This window comes from Balaenoptera ricei, chromosome 2, assembly GCF_028023285.1.
Source record: "Balaenoptera ricei isolate mBalRic1 chromosome 2, mBalRic1.hap2, whole genome shotgun sequence".
Classification (NCBI taxonomy): Eukaryota; Metazoa; Chordata; class Mammalia; order Artiodactyla; family Balaenopteridae; genus Balaenoptera; species Balaenoptera ricei.
Genome location: NC_082640.1, coordinates 155657224 through 155675809, shown reverse-complemented (window position 1 = coordinate 155675809; position 18586 = coordinate 155657224). Strand labels below are relative to the sequence as shown.

The following is an 18586-nucleotide window of genomic DNA, read 5'->3' as shown; positions in this document are numbered from 1 at the left end:
AAGGAATAAACAAACTATGGTTCATCCAAACAATGGTTCATCCAAACAATGGCACACTACTCAGAAATAAAAAGGTACAAACCATTGATACACAGAACAACATGATGACTCTCAACCTCATTATGCTAACTGAAAGAAGTCAGATCCAAAGGCTACAAGATTACATGTATATGACATTCAGAAAAGGCAAAACTATAGAGAGAGAGAGAAGAGATCAGAGGTTGCCCCAGGTTGGGGGAAAGGTTTGACTACAAAAGGGGATGAGGGTGACGGGACTGTTCTGCATTTTGACTTTATGCGTTTGGCAAAATGCAGTCATTCACGCCAAAAAGAGTGAATGTAAAATATATAAATGAAAATAATTTTTAAAGTTTTTTTTTTTCTGTTTTTTGGCAAGGCTGGGCGGCTTGTGGGATCTTAGTTCCCCGACCAGGGATCGAACCCCCACCCCCTGCAGTGAAAGCACGGAGTCTTAACCACTGGACCGCCAGGGAAGCCCCTTAAAAGATTTTTTTAATGATGGCTTAGGGCAGGAGAATAATCTATGGTGAAAAGGTTAAAGAGACCAGAATGCTTATTTTTGAAAAAACAGGTTTATACAGCACATTCATTTTCAAATGAATCCACAAAATTATTTTAGGACAAAACCAGGAAAACTATTAAAATAAAGGAAAGCAACCCAACACATAGTAGCTACATTTAACTTTAAAACTATACCTGAAATATGGTATGTAAATTATCTCATAAAACTGTTATTAAAACACAAACAAACAAAAACTAAACCTGAAGCAGTTCTTTCCTCTACCCCAGTGTTTCCCAAACTTGTCTAATAAGAATCATTTGACAACTTGTTAAAATTAGACATTCCCAGGTCCCTTCCCTGGAAATTCTGATTCAGTAGTCTAGGTTGGGGGCCAGGAAACTACAATTTTAAAATGCACCCCTCCCTCAAGGAACTTTTATTATCAGACAAGTTTAGGAAATAACTGCCACCCATAATTCTTAGCACAAAGACAAGCAAAACAAATTTTAATTGTCTATTTAATCATAGTCTGAATGTTTCCTAGGATATCAGGATAGTAATGATCACATCCAGAAAAATCCAAGATGATCCACTAGAATATGAAAGGACTTTAAATCTCATATTCCAAAATTTTCTATTTAAGGAGCGTGTTTTATAATGTACAGAGTAAATCAGTACAATAGCACATGTATATCTTTTTCCCCAATAGAATATACGATCAAAACAGGGTGAAAACCACTGCTCTAAGGCTCCTGATTTATTATTTTTTTCCCCTAAGGCTGACCAATCCTCAGCTTCTGTCCTGTTTTGCAATGAAACCTCCACAATCCTCACTCTTTACCATTATGCCCATATTCATACCCTGGGCATAAGAGCATCATCAATCTGGATAAAAGACACAGTTCTTTTCCTCTACTGAGACCTGAAAGACTATTTATTATACTGTAACTAGTAAGAAATCTGGAAGGTGTTTACCTCTTTATACTATTCTTAAAGTCCAACAGACTCTTGGCATTTGAAGATTCAGTTCACCAATTTAACATTTGTGGTTTCAGTCCTTCACAGGTATCTGTGAAGTTTCATGACAAGTAGGAATCTGATTTTGCTGAATCACAAATTTGCATCAAGTATGCCTTCCAGCTGGTGTGAAGGACCAAATCATTTAGCAGATGAGTGAACCAAGCTGACACTGCTCAGCATTTTCTCTTATACAGCTATACTGTTCTCTGCTTGTCAGGAAAGGTCTCTTTAATTTTTTAGTTATCCTTTACTACAGAGGTCCTCACTACAAAGTTTACTATAAAGGGTCCTTGAATCCAAATGTGTTTATCTATATATTTTTTTCAATTAAAAAACACTAAAAATACAATCATTATCATGTAGGATCTTGGAAGTTTTTGCATGGACATTAAAAAATGACTCATACTTATAAAGCCCAGAATTCATGCATTATTGCAAATAAATCTTAAGTGGTATTCATGGATTGAGGCATTCAATCACAAACTGCTATTGATGTGTTTATTGTCAAAGACGTCAAAAGATATGTTTTGGCATATATTCTATGGCAAACATGAACCGTGTTCAGAAAAAAATAACACTAAGCTTCTCCTTTCAGCCCTCCACATCAATAACGTATCTCAAAGGCCTGTCTCTCTTTCTCACCCTCAAGAAAATCTTCATAAAGTGCATGTACTCCTTCAGGCACGATGACAGCAAGGGCAGTTCCACAGAGAAGGCCAGCACCCAAAACAGTCACCAGCTTTAGTCGCTCCTGGAAAGAAAACATAAGCTGTTGAAAAGATTGATGAATGAACAGGGTAAAGTTTCTGAAGTATCTGCAATGAAGGCTGTGAGCTGCTTATCTGTGAGGCCAAAATCTACAATGGCCACTGAACATGAAAAAGCGTCAGCTTCACGAATAATAATGCCAATTAAAACAAGGAGATGCCATTTTTAAGTTTACCAGATTGGCAATGATGTGGGAACACTTGTCTACTACCCACAATAGGGAGAAATGAGCATACTTGTCTAACACTGGAAGAAATGTGAATTGCTGCAACCTACCTGGACCCCAATTTGGCAATTTAGAGTTAAAGCCTCAAAAATGTGAATTCTTTGATCCAGCGATTTCACTTCTAGAAATTTATCCTAAGAAAGAAAGAACTATGCAAAGATGACCACTGCACATATTAAGAATGCAAACCTGAAAATAACCTAAATGTCCAAGAAAGGAGACTAGCTAATAAACTTTAATACTTCATCACAGTAGCACAAGACTCAACAATTAAGAATTATGATACAGGTCTATTCATGGATATAGAAAGTCATGGTGTACTGTTATGAGGAAAAAGCTGGTGGCCAACAATATGCATTGATAATCTCATAATTCTTTTGAAAAGGTATACATACAAGTAGAACAAGTATAAATTACCCTTAACAAATTTTTTACTTTATAGATTATAAACATAATGTGTAATATATAATTTACAACACATTTTAAAAATTTATTTATTATTATTTTTTTTTGCTGTGTTGGGTCTTGGTTGCTGCATGCAGGCTTTCTCTAGTTGCAGCAAGTGGGGGCTACTCTTTGTTGCAGTGCGCGGGCTTCTCACTGCGGTGGCTTCTCTTGTTGCAGAGCATGGGCTCTAGGCATGTGGGCTTCAGTAGTTGCAGCACGCGGGCTCAGTAGTTGTGGCTCGTGGGCTCTAGAGCGCAGGCTCAGTAGTTGTGGCACACGGGCTTAGTTGCTCCGTGGCATGTGGGATCTTCCCGGACCAGGGCTCGAACCCATGTCCCCTGCATTGGCAGGCGGATTCTTAACCACTGTGCCACCAGGGAAGTCCCTACAACACATTTTAAATTTATCTGCAATGAACACGTATTACTCATACAATGAAAAACGTATTCAGTTTAAATTTATTTTATTTATTTATTTATTTTATTTTTGGCTGCGTTGGGTCTTCCTTGCTGCACACGGGCTTTCTCTATCTGCAGCGACTGAGGGCTACTCTTCGTTGTGGTGCGCATGCTTCTCATTGCAGTGGCTTCTCTTGTTGCAGAGCATGGGCTCTAGGCGCACGGGCTTCAGTAGTTGTGGCACACAGGCTCAGTAGTTGTGGCTCGCGGGCTCTAGAGCACAGGCTCAGTAGTTGTGGTGCACGGGCTTAGTTGCTCCGCGGCATGTGGGATCTTCCCAGACCAGGGATCGAACCCGTGTCCCCTGCATTGGCAGGCGGATTGTTAACCACTGCACCACCAGTGAAGTCCCCATATTCAGTTTGATGCTAAAATGTCCTATAGCTTTTTAAAAAACGCTTGACTAAGGTTGACATACTAGAGCTATAGATATTTAATGCATACAACTTTATGTGTTTGGAAATAAGTATACATCTGTGAAACCATCATCACAATCAATGCCATAAATGATCTATGGTTTTAATCCACTTAATCCCAGTTTTTTCTTTACACTCAGATTTCTTTAAGAGATAGTATCCTGACATACAAGATACAAAAGATTAAGTTTCAAAATTTCTTGAAGCGGTGATGTATCCTATATGGCTTCCTGAAGTCTTAGCAGTATGAAAAATGATCTTTAAAACTACAGGAGGGTGGACTTCCCTGGTGGCGCAGTGGTTGGGAATCTGCCTGCCAATGCAGGGGACACAGGTTCTAGCCCTGGTCCGGGAAGATCTCACATGCCATGGAGCAACTAAGCCCGTTGAGCCACAACTACTGAGGTCCGCGCACCTAGAGCCCCTGCTCCACAGCAAGAGAAGACACCGCAATGAGAAGTCCGCACACCACAACGAAGAGTACCCCCTGTTCGCCACAACTAGAGAAAGCTTGTGCGCAGAAACAAAGACCCAACGCAGCCAAAAATAAAATTTAAAAAAAAAAAAAAAAAAAAAACCTACAAGAGGGCATTTATGTTGCTTAGGGAAAAGTTTTAATAATTTAGTAGTATATCATGTACTTAACTTTTCTGTTTTAGTTTCTTTTATGAGGTTAGCAAAAATAACAATGGTTGTATTAGTTAATATACTACTGAACTTGCAACTGTGAAGCTGTGGGAATATATATGTACAAGTACTGCCTCTATAGGAAAATGGGTTTTTAGCTGAAAGGCTGGTTGAAACATTACCCCCTTCTTGTTTGGGAACAAAGAAGGGATCTATACCTATTGTGTATCTATTGAAAATGGGGGAACTACAGTTGCAATGTCAGCACCAGCTAATACTTGCCCTATAGCAAGAGGGAAATCCCCTTAGCACCTAGGCCAGGTCACCCCTTCATACATTCAGGATAGCCATTAACTACTTATAAACTGAGAGTGTTCTGAATGCCTCCAGTGGTTGGGGCACTGGCTTGGGAGGCAGAACTGACTCCATGTTCAAATTAGTTAACAAGTTAGCACCTCAACTCTTCTTATTTTTTAATTAATTAATTAATCAATTAATTTTTCGGCTGCGTTGGGTCTTCGTTGCTGTACGCAGGCTTTCTCTAGTTGCAGTGAGCAGGGACTACTCTTTGTTGCAGTGCGCAGGCTTCTCATTGCAGTGGCTTCTCCTGTTGGGGAGCACGGGCTCTAGGCGTGCAGGCTTCAGTAGTTGTGGCACGTGGGCTCAGTAGTTGTGGCTCACTGGCTCTAGAGCGCAGGCTTAGTAGTTGTGGCGCACAGGCTTAGTTGCTCTGTGGCATGTGGGATCTCCCTGGACCAGGGCTTGAACCCGTGTCCTCTGCATTGACAGGCGGATTCTTAACCACTGCACCACCAGGGAAGTCCCTCAACTTTTCTTCTGTAAAATAATATTTCTACATGTCTTGTGAAGATAGAGGAGTCAATAGGAGAAAGTGGCCAAAGCATTTTGGAAAAATGACACCAGACAACTGGTGTTACTATTTTAATGCTCAATACTGAGCTATTCTAAGAGTCTTTGTCTTTTCCAAGTTACTAAACTCACCAAAGTACTGCTAATCACAGCATTCATTTGAGACAAACTGTCAGAGCATGGAGAACACAAGATGGAAAAACAGCTCTATTCTGTGTAGAAGGTGACATGGTAATTAGTCTTCTCATCATTCTCTCTAAACAATTCATAAAAGTCACCTTTGTTTAAAAAAAATCATGAATGTCAAGTTTTACTGCTAAGGAAGGACAAAAACGAGGGTAAAACTGAACTGGACTGAGCATACCGTTTCATTTGAAGGCCTTGGTTTCAGAACTCCACAATTCAAACTAATGAATAAATTACTAGGAAAGAAGATTGTCCTGTCAGCATTTTGACTATGCTCTACTCTGGGAAATGGAAATGAAAGATACCCCAGATTTGCAAATTAAGGGAAGATGAGAAGAGAGGAAAGGGATGTATGTACCGAAAAGAGAAAGAGCTAATTGCTCTCAAGAATTACTTGGGTTACCAGTAACCCATGTTACACCTGTAACCCAGTTACAGGTGTTACTCCCAAGAGCACTCCCCAATAAACTTCCTGCATGCAAATCTTCTCAGAGTCTGTTTTCTGGGGAACCCAACCTAAGACACTGACAAAGCTCTTGTATTTGAAATATAAAGAATGAATACAACTCAATAAGAGACAAAATTAAAATTAAAAAATAAAAACGGGTAAAACACTGAACAGATACTTCACAAAAGATATATGAATGGCCAGGAAGCCCATGAAAAGGTGCTCAACATCATTTAAGCATCATGAAAGTGCAAATTGAAACCACAGTGAGATACCTCTTCACACCCACTAGAACGGCTAAAATTAAAAAGACTGACAACACTAAATGATGGCAAGGATATAGAGCAACTGGAACTCTCATACATTGTTGGTGAGAGCATAAAATGGTACAACCACTTTGGAGAACTGGTCATCTCCTATAAGGTTAAACCAGCAATTCCACTTTTGGGTATTTACCAAGAGAAATGAAAGCATATGTCCCCACCAAAATTTGTATAAGAATGCTCATAGAAGCTTTATCCATAATAGCCATAATCTGAATCAGATGTACAGCAACAGCAGAATGGATAAACAAACTGTGGTATACTTACACAATGGAATACTAATCAGTAACAAAAAGGAAAAAATGACTGCTTCATACAGCAACATGAATCTCAAAAACATCAGCCCGATGTTTGAAAGGCCTTATACAAAGAGAGCATGTACTGAGTCCATTTATATAAAGCTTAAAAGCAGGCCAAACTATCTATGGCAATAGAAATCAGAACAGCGGCTGCTTCTGGCAGGAGGGTTACACAGTGGCAGAAAAGACTAACTGGAAAATGGCACCAGGTTATTTCTTTAGGATGATGGAAGTGTTCTAAATCTTGATTGGGATGTGAGTTACATTTATATACATTTGTCACATTTCAGCCAACTGTATTAAGATCTGTACCTTTTACTCTATAAAATTATCTGGAGAGTAATTTACTCAGCCAGGACCTCTGAAAGGATTCATTTCAGAACTATTCAATTTTAACAAGGCGTCTTCATGGCAGTTTTTCGAAATCAAGGTCAGAGGTCTATGAAGAATACCAAAAACCACTTTCAAAATGTTTTCTTGGGGAATTCCCTGGTGGCCTAGTGGTTAGGATTCTGGGCTTTCACTGTCATAGCCTGGGTTCAATCCCTGGTTGGGGAACTGAGATCCTTCAAGCTACGTGCTGCGGCTGAAAAAGAAATTCTTTTTTTCTTAATCTAATTTGTCATTCAGATAGTCCTTAAAAATCATTCACCAGAATTTTATGTAAAAAACTGCATGCAGAAACCAGTGGTGTTTACAACTGTGGATCAATCCACAAATTCACAAGGCACTTACCAGGTGCTTCATTATATTCTACACTGGAGTCACATGAAGCACTAGATTGAGACAAGTTTTAAAAGCAGGAGCAGAAGAGTTTTTGAGGCTTGCATACCACAAAATTAGGGTGCTGAAATAGCACCATTTAAGAGAACTGAGGGGTACATACCATCCAGAATAACTATGGACACCACAAAAAAAACAAAAACAAAAACTTCAAATCTATAAAGTAAAAAATAATTCTCCTAAAATGCTGCCTTTTAAATTTTAAGTAATTTAAAATAATCTAATATTTTTAGATACTCTTGTTTCCAAGATGAAATTACTTATAATTCCATTCACTTATTTACACAGACCAGATTTCTGAACATTATCTATCACAACAGATTTTATAAGAATTTCCCAAAGGCCCAAGCTAGAAAACAGTCAAATCTCCATGTGTAGCTAATATCATTACAACAAAATTATGGTAAATCTTTAAAGTACATAGTCATGAAATTACACTTCTTTGTTAATCATGTATGAACAATTAAATGCTCTCAGCTGAAGGAATGTGAACAGGAGCCTGGTCCAAATTTTTAGAAAGACACTAAAAATTTTTATTAATCTTTAGACACATACTTTTGGAAGTGTGATACTAGCTACCAAAGTTATCAACATGGAATCCAAGTTTAAGAACTGCAAGAAATGTAAGAAATGATCCTCGCTCTACGAAGATGGAGAATCAAAAGCCAAAAATGAGGGATGATTTGACCGAGATCACACAGCTAGGCTAGTTAGTGTAGAGGCATGATTAGATTTGACATCGTACTCTGCTGCCCTGTGCATTCCAAGACAATGTCCCTCATATGGCACAAGACATAAATCCATTATATAAAATTTACCTCTAAAAAAAAAGATAAAATCCAATCACACAACCTCTTTAAATAGTGTGTCAGAAAAATCCCTTAGCAACATCAAGGGGAAAACCAAAATTACAATTAGTTATAATTGTTCTCTGTTGACATTTTCTAAAGGTCTGTGGCAAAATGAGAAATAAGGACAATGTAATGAGCTTTTCATAACATTTTATTTCTTCAATGTAGAGGACTATTCTGTACTCTAAGATTATGTCCTACATACTCTTTTATGTTAAAATGTCCTTTCTTTTAAGAAATGATGGTGACAATAGTTTTTGTTTTTTAGTGTCCTTACTTGGCAAAATTAAAGCAGGCAATCCTTTATCAATTCTCCTGAATTTCAAATATATTACTGACCTGTGAAATCCAAACGCCTGGAAAACCCTGATCTACAACAGTGTAAGCATGAGATCTGTATTACAATACCATTAAAAAAGTCAGAAAAAAAAGAATTTGAGAATTTGTAAAAAAGAGATCATTGAGGTAAACTTGAGTAAATCATCTAGCTTTGTAATATTTCCTCTGAGGAAAGGCAGTGTGAGCTAAAATTACTGTATTATGTTTTCAGTCTATTTTGAAATTAAAGCACATTTATTTACCAAATGAAGTTAAACTAAGTTAACTAAATTAAGCAAACCTATGTTTGTTCCTGGAACTCCTTACCCCAAAACTTTAAGCTCTATGAAGGCAGAAACTTTTTTTTTTTTTTAATTTTTATTTATTTATTTATGGCTGTGTTGGGCCCTCGTTTCTGTGTGAGGGCTTTCTCTAGTTGCCGCGAGCGGGGGCCACTCTTCATTGCAGTGCGCGGGCCTCTCACTATCGCGGCCTCTCTTGTTGCAGAGCACAGGCTCCAGACGCGCAGGCTCAGCAACTGTGGCTCACGGGCCTAGTTGCTCCGTGGCATGTGGGATCTTCCCAGACCAGGGCTCGAACCCGTGTCCCCTGCATTGGCAGGCAGATTCTCAACCACTGCGCCACCAGGGAAGCCCCCTTTTTTTTTTTTTTTTTATGAAACTCTCTAGGAGTTAAGCCAGCATTTTATTTATTTATTTATTTTTGGCTGTGTTGGGTCTTCGTTTCTGTGCGAGGGCTTTCTCTAGTTGCAGCGAGCGGGGGCCACTCTTCATCGCGGTGCGCGGGCCTCTCACTATCGCGGCCTCCCTTGTTGTGGAGCACAGGCTCCAGACGCGCAGGCTCAGTAGCTGTGGCTCACGGACCTAGTTGCTCCGCGGCATATGGGATCCTCCCAGACCAGGGCGTGAACCTGCGTCCCCTGCATTGGCAGGCAGACTCTCAACCACTGCACCACCAGGGAAGCCCAGAAACTTTTGTTTTTAATTTCCTGCTGAATACTCAGTTTATAGAACAGTATCTGGCACATAACAGATTCTCCCCTAAACATATACTAAGAGAATGAATTAAATGCCCAGCATCATGCAAGGCACTGGGGACTTGGTACCTGCCACTCCACTGGCCTTTAATATCAACAAATATACGAATGCACTGGAACCTCTTTAGAATACTTGTGCTGGGAAATAGGCCTAACAAGTCCCTTAAAAGCATAACCATATCTAGAATTTTCAGTGGTTATTTGATTCAGAATTTCTCCTTTGGCTCAAGGGGTATTAAAGTACATATAATGAAGAACCATAATAGGATTCCATCATAGTAAATGTGAGGCAATGCTGTCATCTGTCTCATTCATGCAAATACCTTAAATGACAACTGTTTTATTTCCAAGGAGCTCAAAACCTTGTTTCAATCTTCAGCACTGTTTCAATTACTGTTCAGTCACTGTTTCAATCTTCAGCAAAGCAATATAAAGATTATTTATTCTACATAACTTTCATCAGCTTGATAAATGTGTACTAACTTTCTTACAGCAACCTAATTATAGAGGCAACACTTGTGATTGAAAAAAAAAATCAATAGTCAAAAAAATAAGCATAATTGTCATGGGTTATAGTTTCAATTTTTCTTAAAAAAATTTTTTTAACTACCTAAATCATTTTAGACTCAATCTTATTTATTTCAAGCACTTGAGATGTGGCTCCATGTTATTTGTACAGCTGTATTCTTTCACACAACTTCACAAATTGTTATTTAATCTCAAAACTATGTACATGTCAAAGTTAAAATGCTGACATTTTGCTTATGGTTCCCTCCTTTGCTTATGGTAAATCACTAAAAGGGTGTATTTAAATGAAGAACTACAAATTCCAAGTGTTGGTCCAAGATGAAAAGAGTTCCCAAAGCAATAGTTTCTGGTGGAGAAATGAAATATTTGCTCAAGAGAGGCATGAACTGTGCAATGCCATTCATTTTATGATATCTCATTTTACAATTTCACATCTGTAGCCTGACTAAGCCAAAGGATTGACCAGAAGTATTAACTAAAACAACAGTTTGTATTCAATGCCATTAGCTATCAGTGCAGTGCAAAGCTTTGAAGTCAGTTTAGTTTTCTTCACAGACACCAAGGTAGTTAAATGGTTTCTCTTTCCTTGCTCATAGAAACAGTCAAATTGTTTGGTTCAACTAAACACATGTTGATAATTTTAAAAGCTTTTAATACTGAAGATTGTTTATTTCAATCTCCCTTATACCATGTTCATGTTAGTTCTGAAAGCATCAACTATAGTTTCCTAAAAAATCAAAGATGCATCTCATGTTATGAGACTGATCCCTTCAAAGCTCCAGGCACTGAAGAGATCAAATATCACAGGGCACAAAGTAACTCTTGTTCAAGCAACAAAGGCTTTCTCCATATTCTTACAAATAAGCCTGCTTCAAGGAGATACTTCCTAATGTCAATTTAACTACTACATTATCTGCTGCTAAGTGTCAGTAACAGATAACGAAGAAAACTCAAATATGAACTCAATTCTTCAAGTCCTTACAACTGAGGCAAGATGCCAAAAAGTTTCCTGCCTCTAAGTAGTGGCTCTGTGATACTGAGCAAGTTCAATATCCTTCAGGGCTGCCACTACTACTGCGATCATGTAGGAGTATGATGTTAGCACATTTAGCACAGAGTAGCTGTCATTATTACTTATCTTCAGCCTCATCAGTAGCATGCAATAAATGCTTCTAAGCCCCTCCTCCACAAGAATCACAAAACAAAACCCAGATACTTGGACAGAAGTTCAAGTGAACAATGCTACCACAGTTGCCATTATGCCAGTGGCATATAGGCTTCCCCTTTCCTAATTCATTTGACATAGAGGTAAGAACAAGCAATACTTTATTGATGCCACTTCCTTCAATCTTGGAAAACAAGACTAACTTGTCTTTTTGTATAAGAGTCCTTTCTGAAAATAAAAGGAAATCCCATAAGATTGTTTGATGTGACTACAAAAACAAACAAAAACCCGTTGATGCATGGGAAAGACCTGCGAAAACACTGGCAATGAAATATTATATTATTAATACATAAGAAGTTTGATTGAACTGAGAAAATTAAAATAATAAACTACATTTTCTCTATCAAATTAGCAAAGTTTTAAAAATTAAAGATGATAGTACTCAGTGTTTGTGAGAACACAGTGTCATTTGCATTTGTTGAAAAAAAATGCATTTAAAAAAACTGGTAATATAGATTGAGAACCTTCTTGAAGGTGTTTACGCTCTTTAATCTTGTCATTCTACCCCTGAGGAAATAATCTGAAATATGGTCATAGCATTGGACACAAAAATATTCATTCAACACTATTATCATAGAAAAAACTTGAAAACAAATTAAATGCATAGTAAGAATTTCTGTATATAAAATAACTGAACGTAATGAAAACATTAAAAAGTGCCTATAGGGGACTTCCCTGGTGGCGCAGTGGTTAAGAATCTGCCTGCCAAGGCAGGGGACACGGGTTCGAGCCCTGGTCCGGGAAGATCCCACATGCCGCGGAGCAACGAAGCCTGTGCGCCACAACTACGGAGCCTGCACTCTACAGCCCGCGAGCCACAACTACTGAGCCCACGTGCCACAACTACTGAAGCCCGCCGCGCCTAGATCCTGTGCTCCACAACAGAGAAGCCACCGCAATGAGAAGCCTGCGCACCGCAACTAAGAGTAGCCCCCACTTGCGGCAACTAGAGAAAGCCTGCACGCAGCAACGAAGACCCAATACAGCCAAAAAAAAAAAAGTGCCTATAGGGAATTCCCTGGTGGTCCAGTGGTTAGGACTTGGCACTTTCATTGCCAAGGGCCCAGGTTCAATCCCTGGATCCCACAAGCCACGCAGCATGCCCCCCGCCCCAAAAAAGTGCTTAGAACATGTTTTTAATAATAAAGGAAAATGTTTATAATTACCAGGTAAAAGAACAGGAAATGTAAATTTATACATATACCACATAATCCACCATTTAAAAATGCAAACAAATAGAAAAAAAAAAGAATGAAAAGAAACAAAAATGTTACTAGTGATTCTCACTGGACAGTGGATGATTTTATTTTCCTTTTACACATTATCATATTTTTTAAATTTGCCACAAAGAATCCCTATTATATAGCCAGGCTTAAAACGGTTTTTTTGTTCATTTAATTAGAGGCTATATAAACAGTGGCTTTGAACTTAGTAAACCTTGAGGCTCAGTTTCCTCATCTATAAACAGGATAAGAATTCTTCCCTTTCAATGTTACTGTTAAAATCAGTGCAGAACTTGACACATGAGTTGATACTGTAGCTACTGTTATTATTAATTATTATACTGTGGTGGGAGTAGAGAGCACAGTGCCCTTAATACGCACGTAGAGACGTTTTCCCCTTTACCAAGCAGTTCTAAACACGTAGTAACACTCCAAATTACTACAGAACACTTAGGTTTTGTAGTAATTTGAAATGTTTTTCAGTCTCCCCCCTTGTTGTCATACTGTGACTTATTTCCTCTACTTGTTGCCCCACCCCTTCTAGTTTGCTCTTTCTACTTTACAGAGAGCTTAGAAATCAGACAGTCCAGCCCAGAGGATTGAGACTGGCATTTCAAAACATAGGGGTTTTTTTGGTTTTGTTGTGTTTCGTTTTTGGCGGTGTTGGGTTTTTGTTACTGCACGTGGGCTTTCTCTAGTTGCAGAGAGCGGGGGCTACTCTTCATTGCAGTGCACAGGCTTCTCATTGCGGTGGCTTCTCTTGTTGTGGAGCACGGGCTCTAGGCACACGGGCTTCAGTAGTTGCAGCACATGGGCTCAGTAGTTGTGGCACGTGCGCCGTAGAGCACAGGCTCAGTAGTTGTGGCGCACGGGCTTAGTTGCTCCGTGGCATGTGGGATCTTCCCGGACCAGGGATCGAACCCATGTCCCCTGCATTGGCAGGCGGATTCTTAACCACTGCGCCACCAGGGAAGTCCAAAACACAGGTTTTTTGATCCACACAGCGACGCAATAATATTTGAATTAGTAGCCAAAGAATAAAATTTAGAAGATTCATATAAAAATCCAGATTTCCAACTTCTGAAAAGTAGGAAGATTTGGCAACAGCAGGGCTGGTGTCATCAAATGGCACATGCTCTTCTGTGCCACAGTTGACCACGGTTCTCACGACTCCCTTAGACTCCCAGGCACTGACACTGGAGGTTAGCTGCCACACATCATGACACTTGGACCATTTTATCTTCCTCCAGGCCTGATTCACTGCTCAGCCTCAATACTTATATGATTTATGACCCATTACCTAGCTGTATTAGTCAGGGTTCAGTCAAGAAATGGAAATCACAAAGTAATTTGAACCAGAAAAATTTAATACAAAGAGTAACTATAAAAGGGGACTGGAATAATGAGAAATTAGCCAGTAAGAAAGAACTCTAAAGAACATAAGAACTGCAGCTAAAAGGAGCAGTGACTACCTAGGACCAAAATAAGATCTGCTCAAAGAAGAGGTCTCATAAGGGCTGAGATCCAAACTCTGCTGGAGAGGGCATGGCTGGGGCTCAATGAACAGCAGTAAAAGGTCTGGGACCAATTCTGAGGTATATGTGTGGTGGTGGGGTTTCCCTAGACCAAGCAATGCTTGGACACCAGTAGGGTGTCCCACAATTCAGTTCAATTCTAACACTACCCGGAAATAGCATCAGGTCCTACAAGACGGGCCCCCTGCCATTTCAGATGCCAGTTCCAAGTCCAGGTTGTTACCAGTGCTTCTGACCAACTAGCTATAGATCAGAGGTTCCTTGGGTTCAATTAATTGAACAGAACTCAGAAAAACATTTTACCTACTAGATTACCTGTTTATTATAAAAGAATATAACTCAAGAACAGCCAGATATAAGAGATTCATAGGCAAGGTATGGGGAAAGGTCACGGAGCTTCCATGCTCTCTGAGCATGCAACTCTCCCAGCACCGCCATGTGTTCACCAAACCAGATCTCCAAACCCTATCCTTTGGGGTTTTATGGAGGCTTCATTACATAGGCATGATTGATTAAATCACTGGCCACTGACGATTGATTCAACCTCCATCCCCTTTCCCCTCGCTGGTGGGACTGTTAAGTTCCAACCCTTGGAATCATGTGGTTGGTTCTCCAGGTGACAAGCCCCCATCCTTAGGTTACCCAGTGGCTTTCCAAAAGTCATCTCATTCACATAGTAAGACACCTTTATGGCTCTTATCATTTAGGAAATTCCAAGGGTTTTAGGAACTCTGTGCCAGGAAAAGGAGGAAAAGCAAATACATACTTCTTATTATAAATCACAATATCACAAGCAGAGAAGTTTCTGTGGTGCCACACTGGTGTTAACTCACTGGAAATCTGCACTCTAGGGTGTTGGGCAAACTGTTCATGGGAAAGGGTCTCACCAGAGAGACTCTCCTATAAAACCACCCAAGACGGGGTTGCCAGTGGGAACTACTGACTGCTGGGTGCTGGAGAAGCTGTGTGTTCAGCAGGAGTCTGGGGCTTTGAAAGCCACCTGCAGTGCAGAAGCTGGACACTGGTGAGGCTAGCTGTGCTACAGGAATCAAGTCGCCTAGAAGGCCTGCTGAGCAAGCCTGCCAGAACCAAGAGGGAAAACCCCTTCTTCTTACAACTTCTCTCCAGTATCCTCTACTGACAAAGCTTAACATTGTGCCAGCTGGCAAAGGAAAAATATTTAAAGGGCCCACATCCATTTTTGCAGCGTAGCTAATGAAGAGTGAATTTGGAGCTGAGAGGCAATAAATTGATAACTGGCACACCAGCTTACTAAAATTACATAAAAAGATACACAGGAGCCAAGTGAGAGCCAAGAACAGTAGAGAGCAAGTAAAATGCTTGCTCTTAAGGCTATCTATTTAGTTAATCAGAGACTTTTCTGGTCCTTTAGATTGCTGAGGCTTCTGGATGGACAAGTTCTACATAACAGAGGTGCTATCAATATTCTTTTCCTTCACCTCTATTAATAATAACATCCACTAAGTACTTACTAAGCCAGGCACATTCAATTATAATCACCTTACATATATTAACTCATTTAATCCTCACAATAATCCTATAAGGTAGATACTTCTATTATCCCCACTTTGTACAACAGAGGCAGCGAAAGTTCAAGTAATTTGTCCAGGCTCACAAAGCCAGCAAATGGCAGAGCCATGATCTGAACCTACACAGTCTAGCTCCAGAATCTATACTCTTAAGCACCATGCTAAACTGCTTCTCTATAAAACCTATTTCATTGTTTCATCTTTTGCTTTTAGCACCTGTCTTCTTTCCCCAACTTGCCTTTGTCAAATGTATAAAGAATTAAAGAAAGGAACATATACAACAAGGTGCAGAAGCTAGGGCATAATTGTTTGGTTAATAGAAAATTGACCTCCACATAAATACAGGGTTCACAAGCGATTGTTTAATGTAATTATCTAGTAGTTAACCCCAAGACCCTGCCCCTTAAAAATCCATATAATCAGGGCAGAGGAATTTGCAAACCAACTATTACCTGCTTCTATTGCAATGAAGTTGGATATTGAATATTAGTATTAAAGGAGAATTGAGATTTTTATAATTCCATCATAAGTTTTAAGAAATACCTGTACTCATGGTTAGCATTACTACTTATTACTTGGAATTCCAAACTGAGCTACAGAGGCTCTTAAACTTCACTGTCATTCAACAAAGTCTCACATCTAAATTCTTCAATGAGAGGAGAGGTTAAGACTGTCATACAGAAGCATTCTGAATCCATTTCAGGTCTTCTTCCCTCAAAAAGGATGTCAATTCTTGAAGAGCACAATTTAGAATTGACTAAACTATGAAGATATCGAGATATAGAGTGTGAAGTTAATCTTGAATAGTTTAAAATGAGAACTGCTTCACATTCCAACTTGGCAGGTGCTAATTTAAAGGGCATCTAAGACATATTCAGTCTTTCTTATAGGTTTCAATGGTATTCAGAGATTGTTTACCTCAGTAGTTTTAATTCTGCTACACTGAGTAAGCACAAGGCATGAGATGTACTCTGGAAGGTAAAATGTTAGTGATGCAAAAGATATTCCTAGTTGGGGGAGCTAAAGGTGCCGATTTAGATCCATAATATTTTCATTCCTTCTTTACAGTGTTCATTAGGAAAGAAAATATCATCTAATGGTCAAGTGCTTTGGACTGGTAATCAAACTGACTTAGTTCAAATCCCACCTCTACCAGGTACGTGATGTCTTCAAGCCTGAGTATCTATCTCATAGTCTCATCCTGAGGATTAAATAAGATAATGCACATCATTGCCTGGTACATAGAAGGAGCTCAATACGCATTAACTATTATTAATATTATTATGCAGATAAATTTCAATGATGTTTATCCATATAACTTTTTCAGGAAAATAATATTGAATCAGATTGCATCTAGACTTTGATTCAAACTTAGCTTTATCAAGCAAAGATACTTATGAGACAATAACATTATAAGACAATAATCTGAGGGAAGACAAAGTTACTGATTGCTTTCCAGATACGAATAAACTACAGAGAATTCAAAGTTTCAAAGTCTAAAATTTAGAAATGAAATTCCAAACAACTGTAAAATCTATTGTATTACCATAAAAGAATAAAAGGTTAATACACCAGAAAATGCAAAAGTCCTTAAAAATGCAACTTTGTCAAATCTATTTTAAAAATAATCAATTGTCAGAGAAAAAACATACTGAACAAATTCGTTCTTTAGACACAAACCTTTGATTTGGTGGTAACTCAAAGCGCCAAAGAGATTTATTATGAATGAGTCAGTTATTATCATTAGACACAAAATAAAAACTTTAACACATGAAAAACAAAACAAAGCTTAAAATGAGAATAAGTATAATGAAGAAGAGAAAGTTAACTACTAAGAAAAATACTATAAAGCAGGGAGACCAAAGGAAAAGCCCTGGCCTCTCCAAATGAAACATTCATGGTGAACAGGAATGCCAACCCCTAAACAAGACTTTTTGGATTCCAAATTGCTGAGAAGTTTCATGATTGGGGGAGGCGGGGAGTTTAATAGAGGTCTGTTCCAAAATAAAAGGTTTAAAAACTATAATTTAGAACAAAGTTATAAAAATGAAAATCTTAAAAAAGTTTTCACAATCAGTACTGAGAATAATCCTCAGTGTTTTTTAAAGTTCTTATTATGTTCTAGATACAGTGTTAGGCCCTGTGCTTATGTTATTTCCTTACATCCTCACAACAATCCTATAAAGTCATTTAAGACAAGAAGAGTTGGATGTTCAACAGCTTGCTCAAGCAGTGACACTGATTTTGACCTACACTACCCATCTCAGACAGTTCCTTTTGAAATTAGTGCATTACTAATTGCCTTAAAAATTTTATAGGGACTTCCCTGGTGGCCCAGTGGTTAAGAATCCGCCTGCCAATGCAGGGGACACGGGTTCCATCCCTGGTCCAGAAAGATCCCACATGCCGCGGAGCAACTAAGCCCGTGTGCCACAACTACTGAGGCTGCACTCTAGAGCCCATGAGCCACAACTACTGAGCCCACGCTCTGCAACTACTGAAGCCCGTGTGCCTAGAGCCCGTGCTCCGCAACAAGAGAAGCCACCGAAATGAGAAGCCCGCGCACCGCAACGAAGAGTAGCCCCCACTCACCACAACTAGAGAAAGCCCACACGCAGGAATGCAGCCAAAGCCCAATGCAGCCAAAAATAAATAAACTTCTAAAAAAAAAAAAACTTTATTGAAGTAAGAATAGCACTACTTTCATCTGCGTATCTATGGATCTATACTGTTTCAACACATGAAAAATGTGGCATTATAATCCAAACTGGTCTGTAATAAGAAAAGTACAAAATGAGAGAAAGCCTTCAAAAAGTTTTATAGCAATATGATATTTACAATTATAGGAGTAATTGTATGTCTGTTAAATCTCACAATACTGCATTTGGGCTTGTATTTTGTATGC

At 39.0% G+C, this 18586-nt stretch overlaps 1 protein-coding gene across 1 annotated transcript in view; it reads right to left on the bottom strand.

Annotated features, from left to right (window-relative positions):
• SLC39A9 (solute carrier family 39 member 9) overlaps nucleotides 1-18586 on the bottom strand; it is a 49692-nt gene that overhangs the window by 26811 nt on the left and 4295 nt on the right. Inside the window, exon 2 of the mRNA XM_059914507.1 lies at nucleotides 2186-2294. Within this exon, the coding sequence (XP_059770490.1) occupies nucleotides 2186-2294 (109 nt within the window). The remainder of the gene's footprint in view (nucleotides 1-2185; nucleotides 2295-18586) is intronic.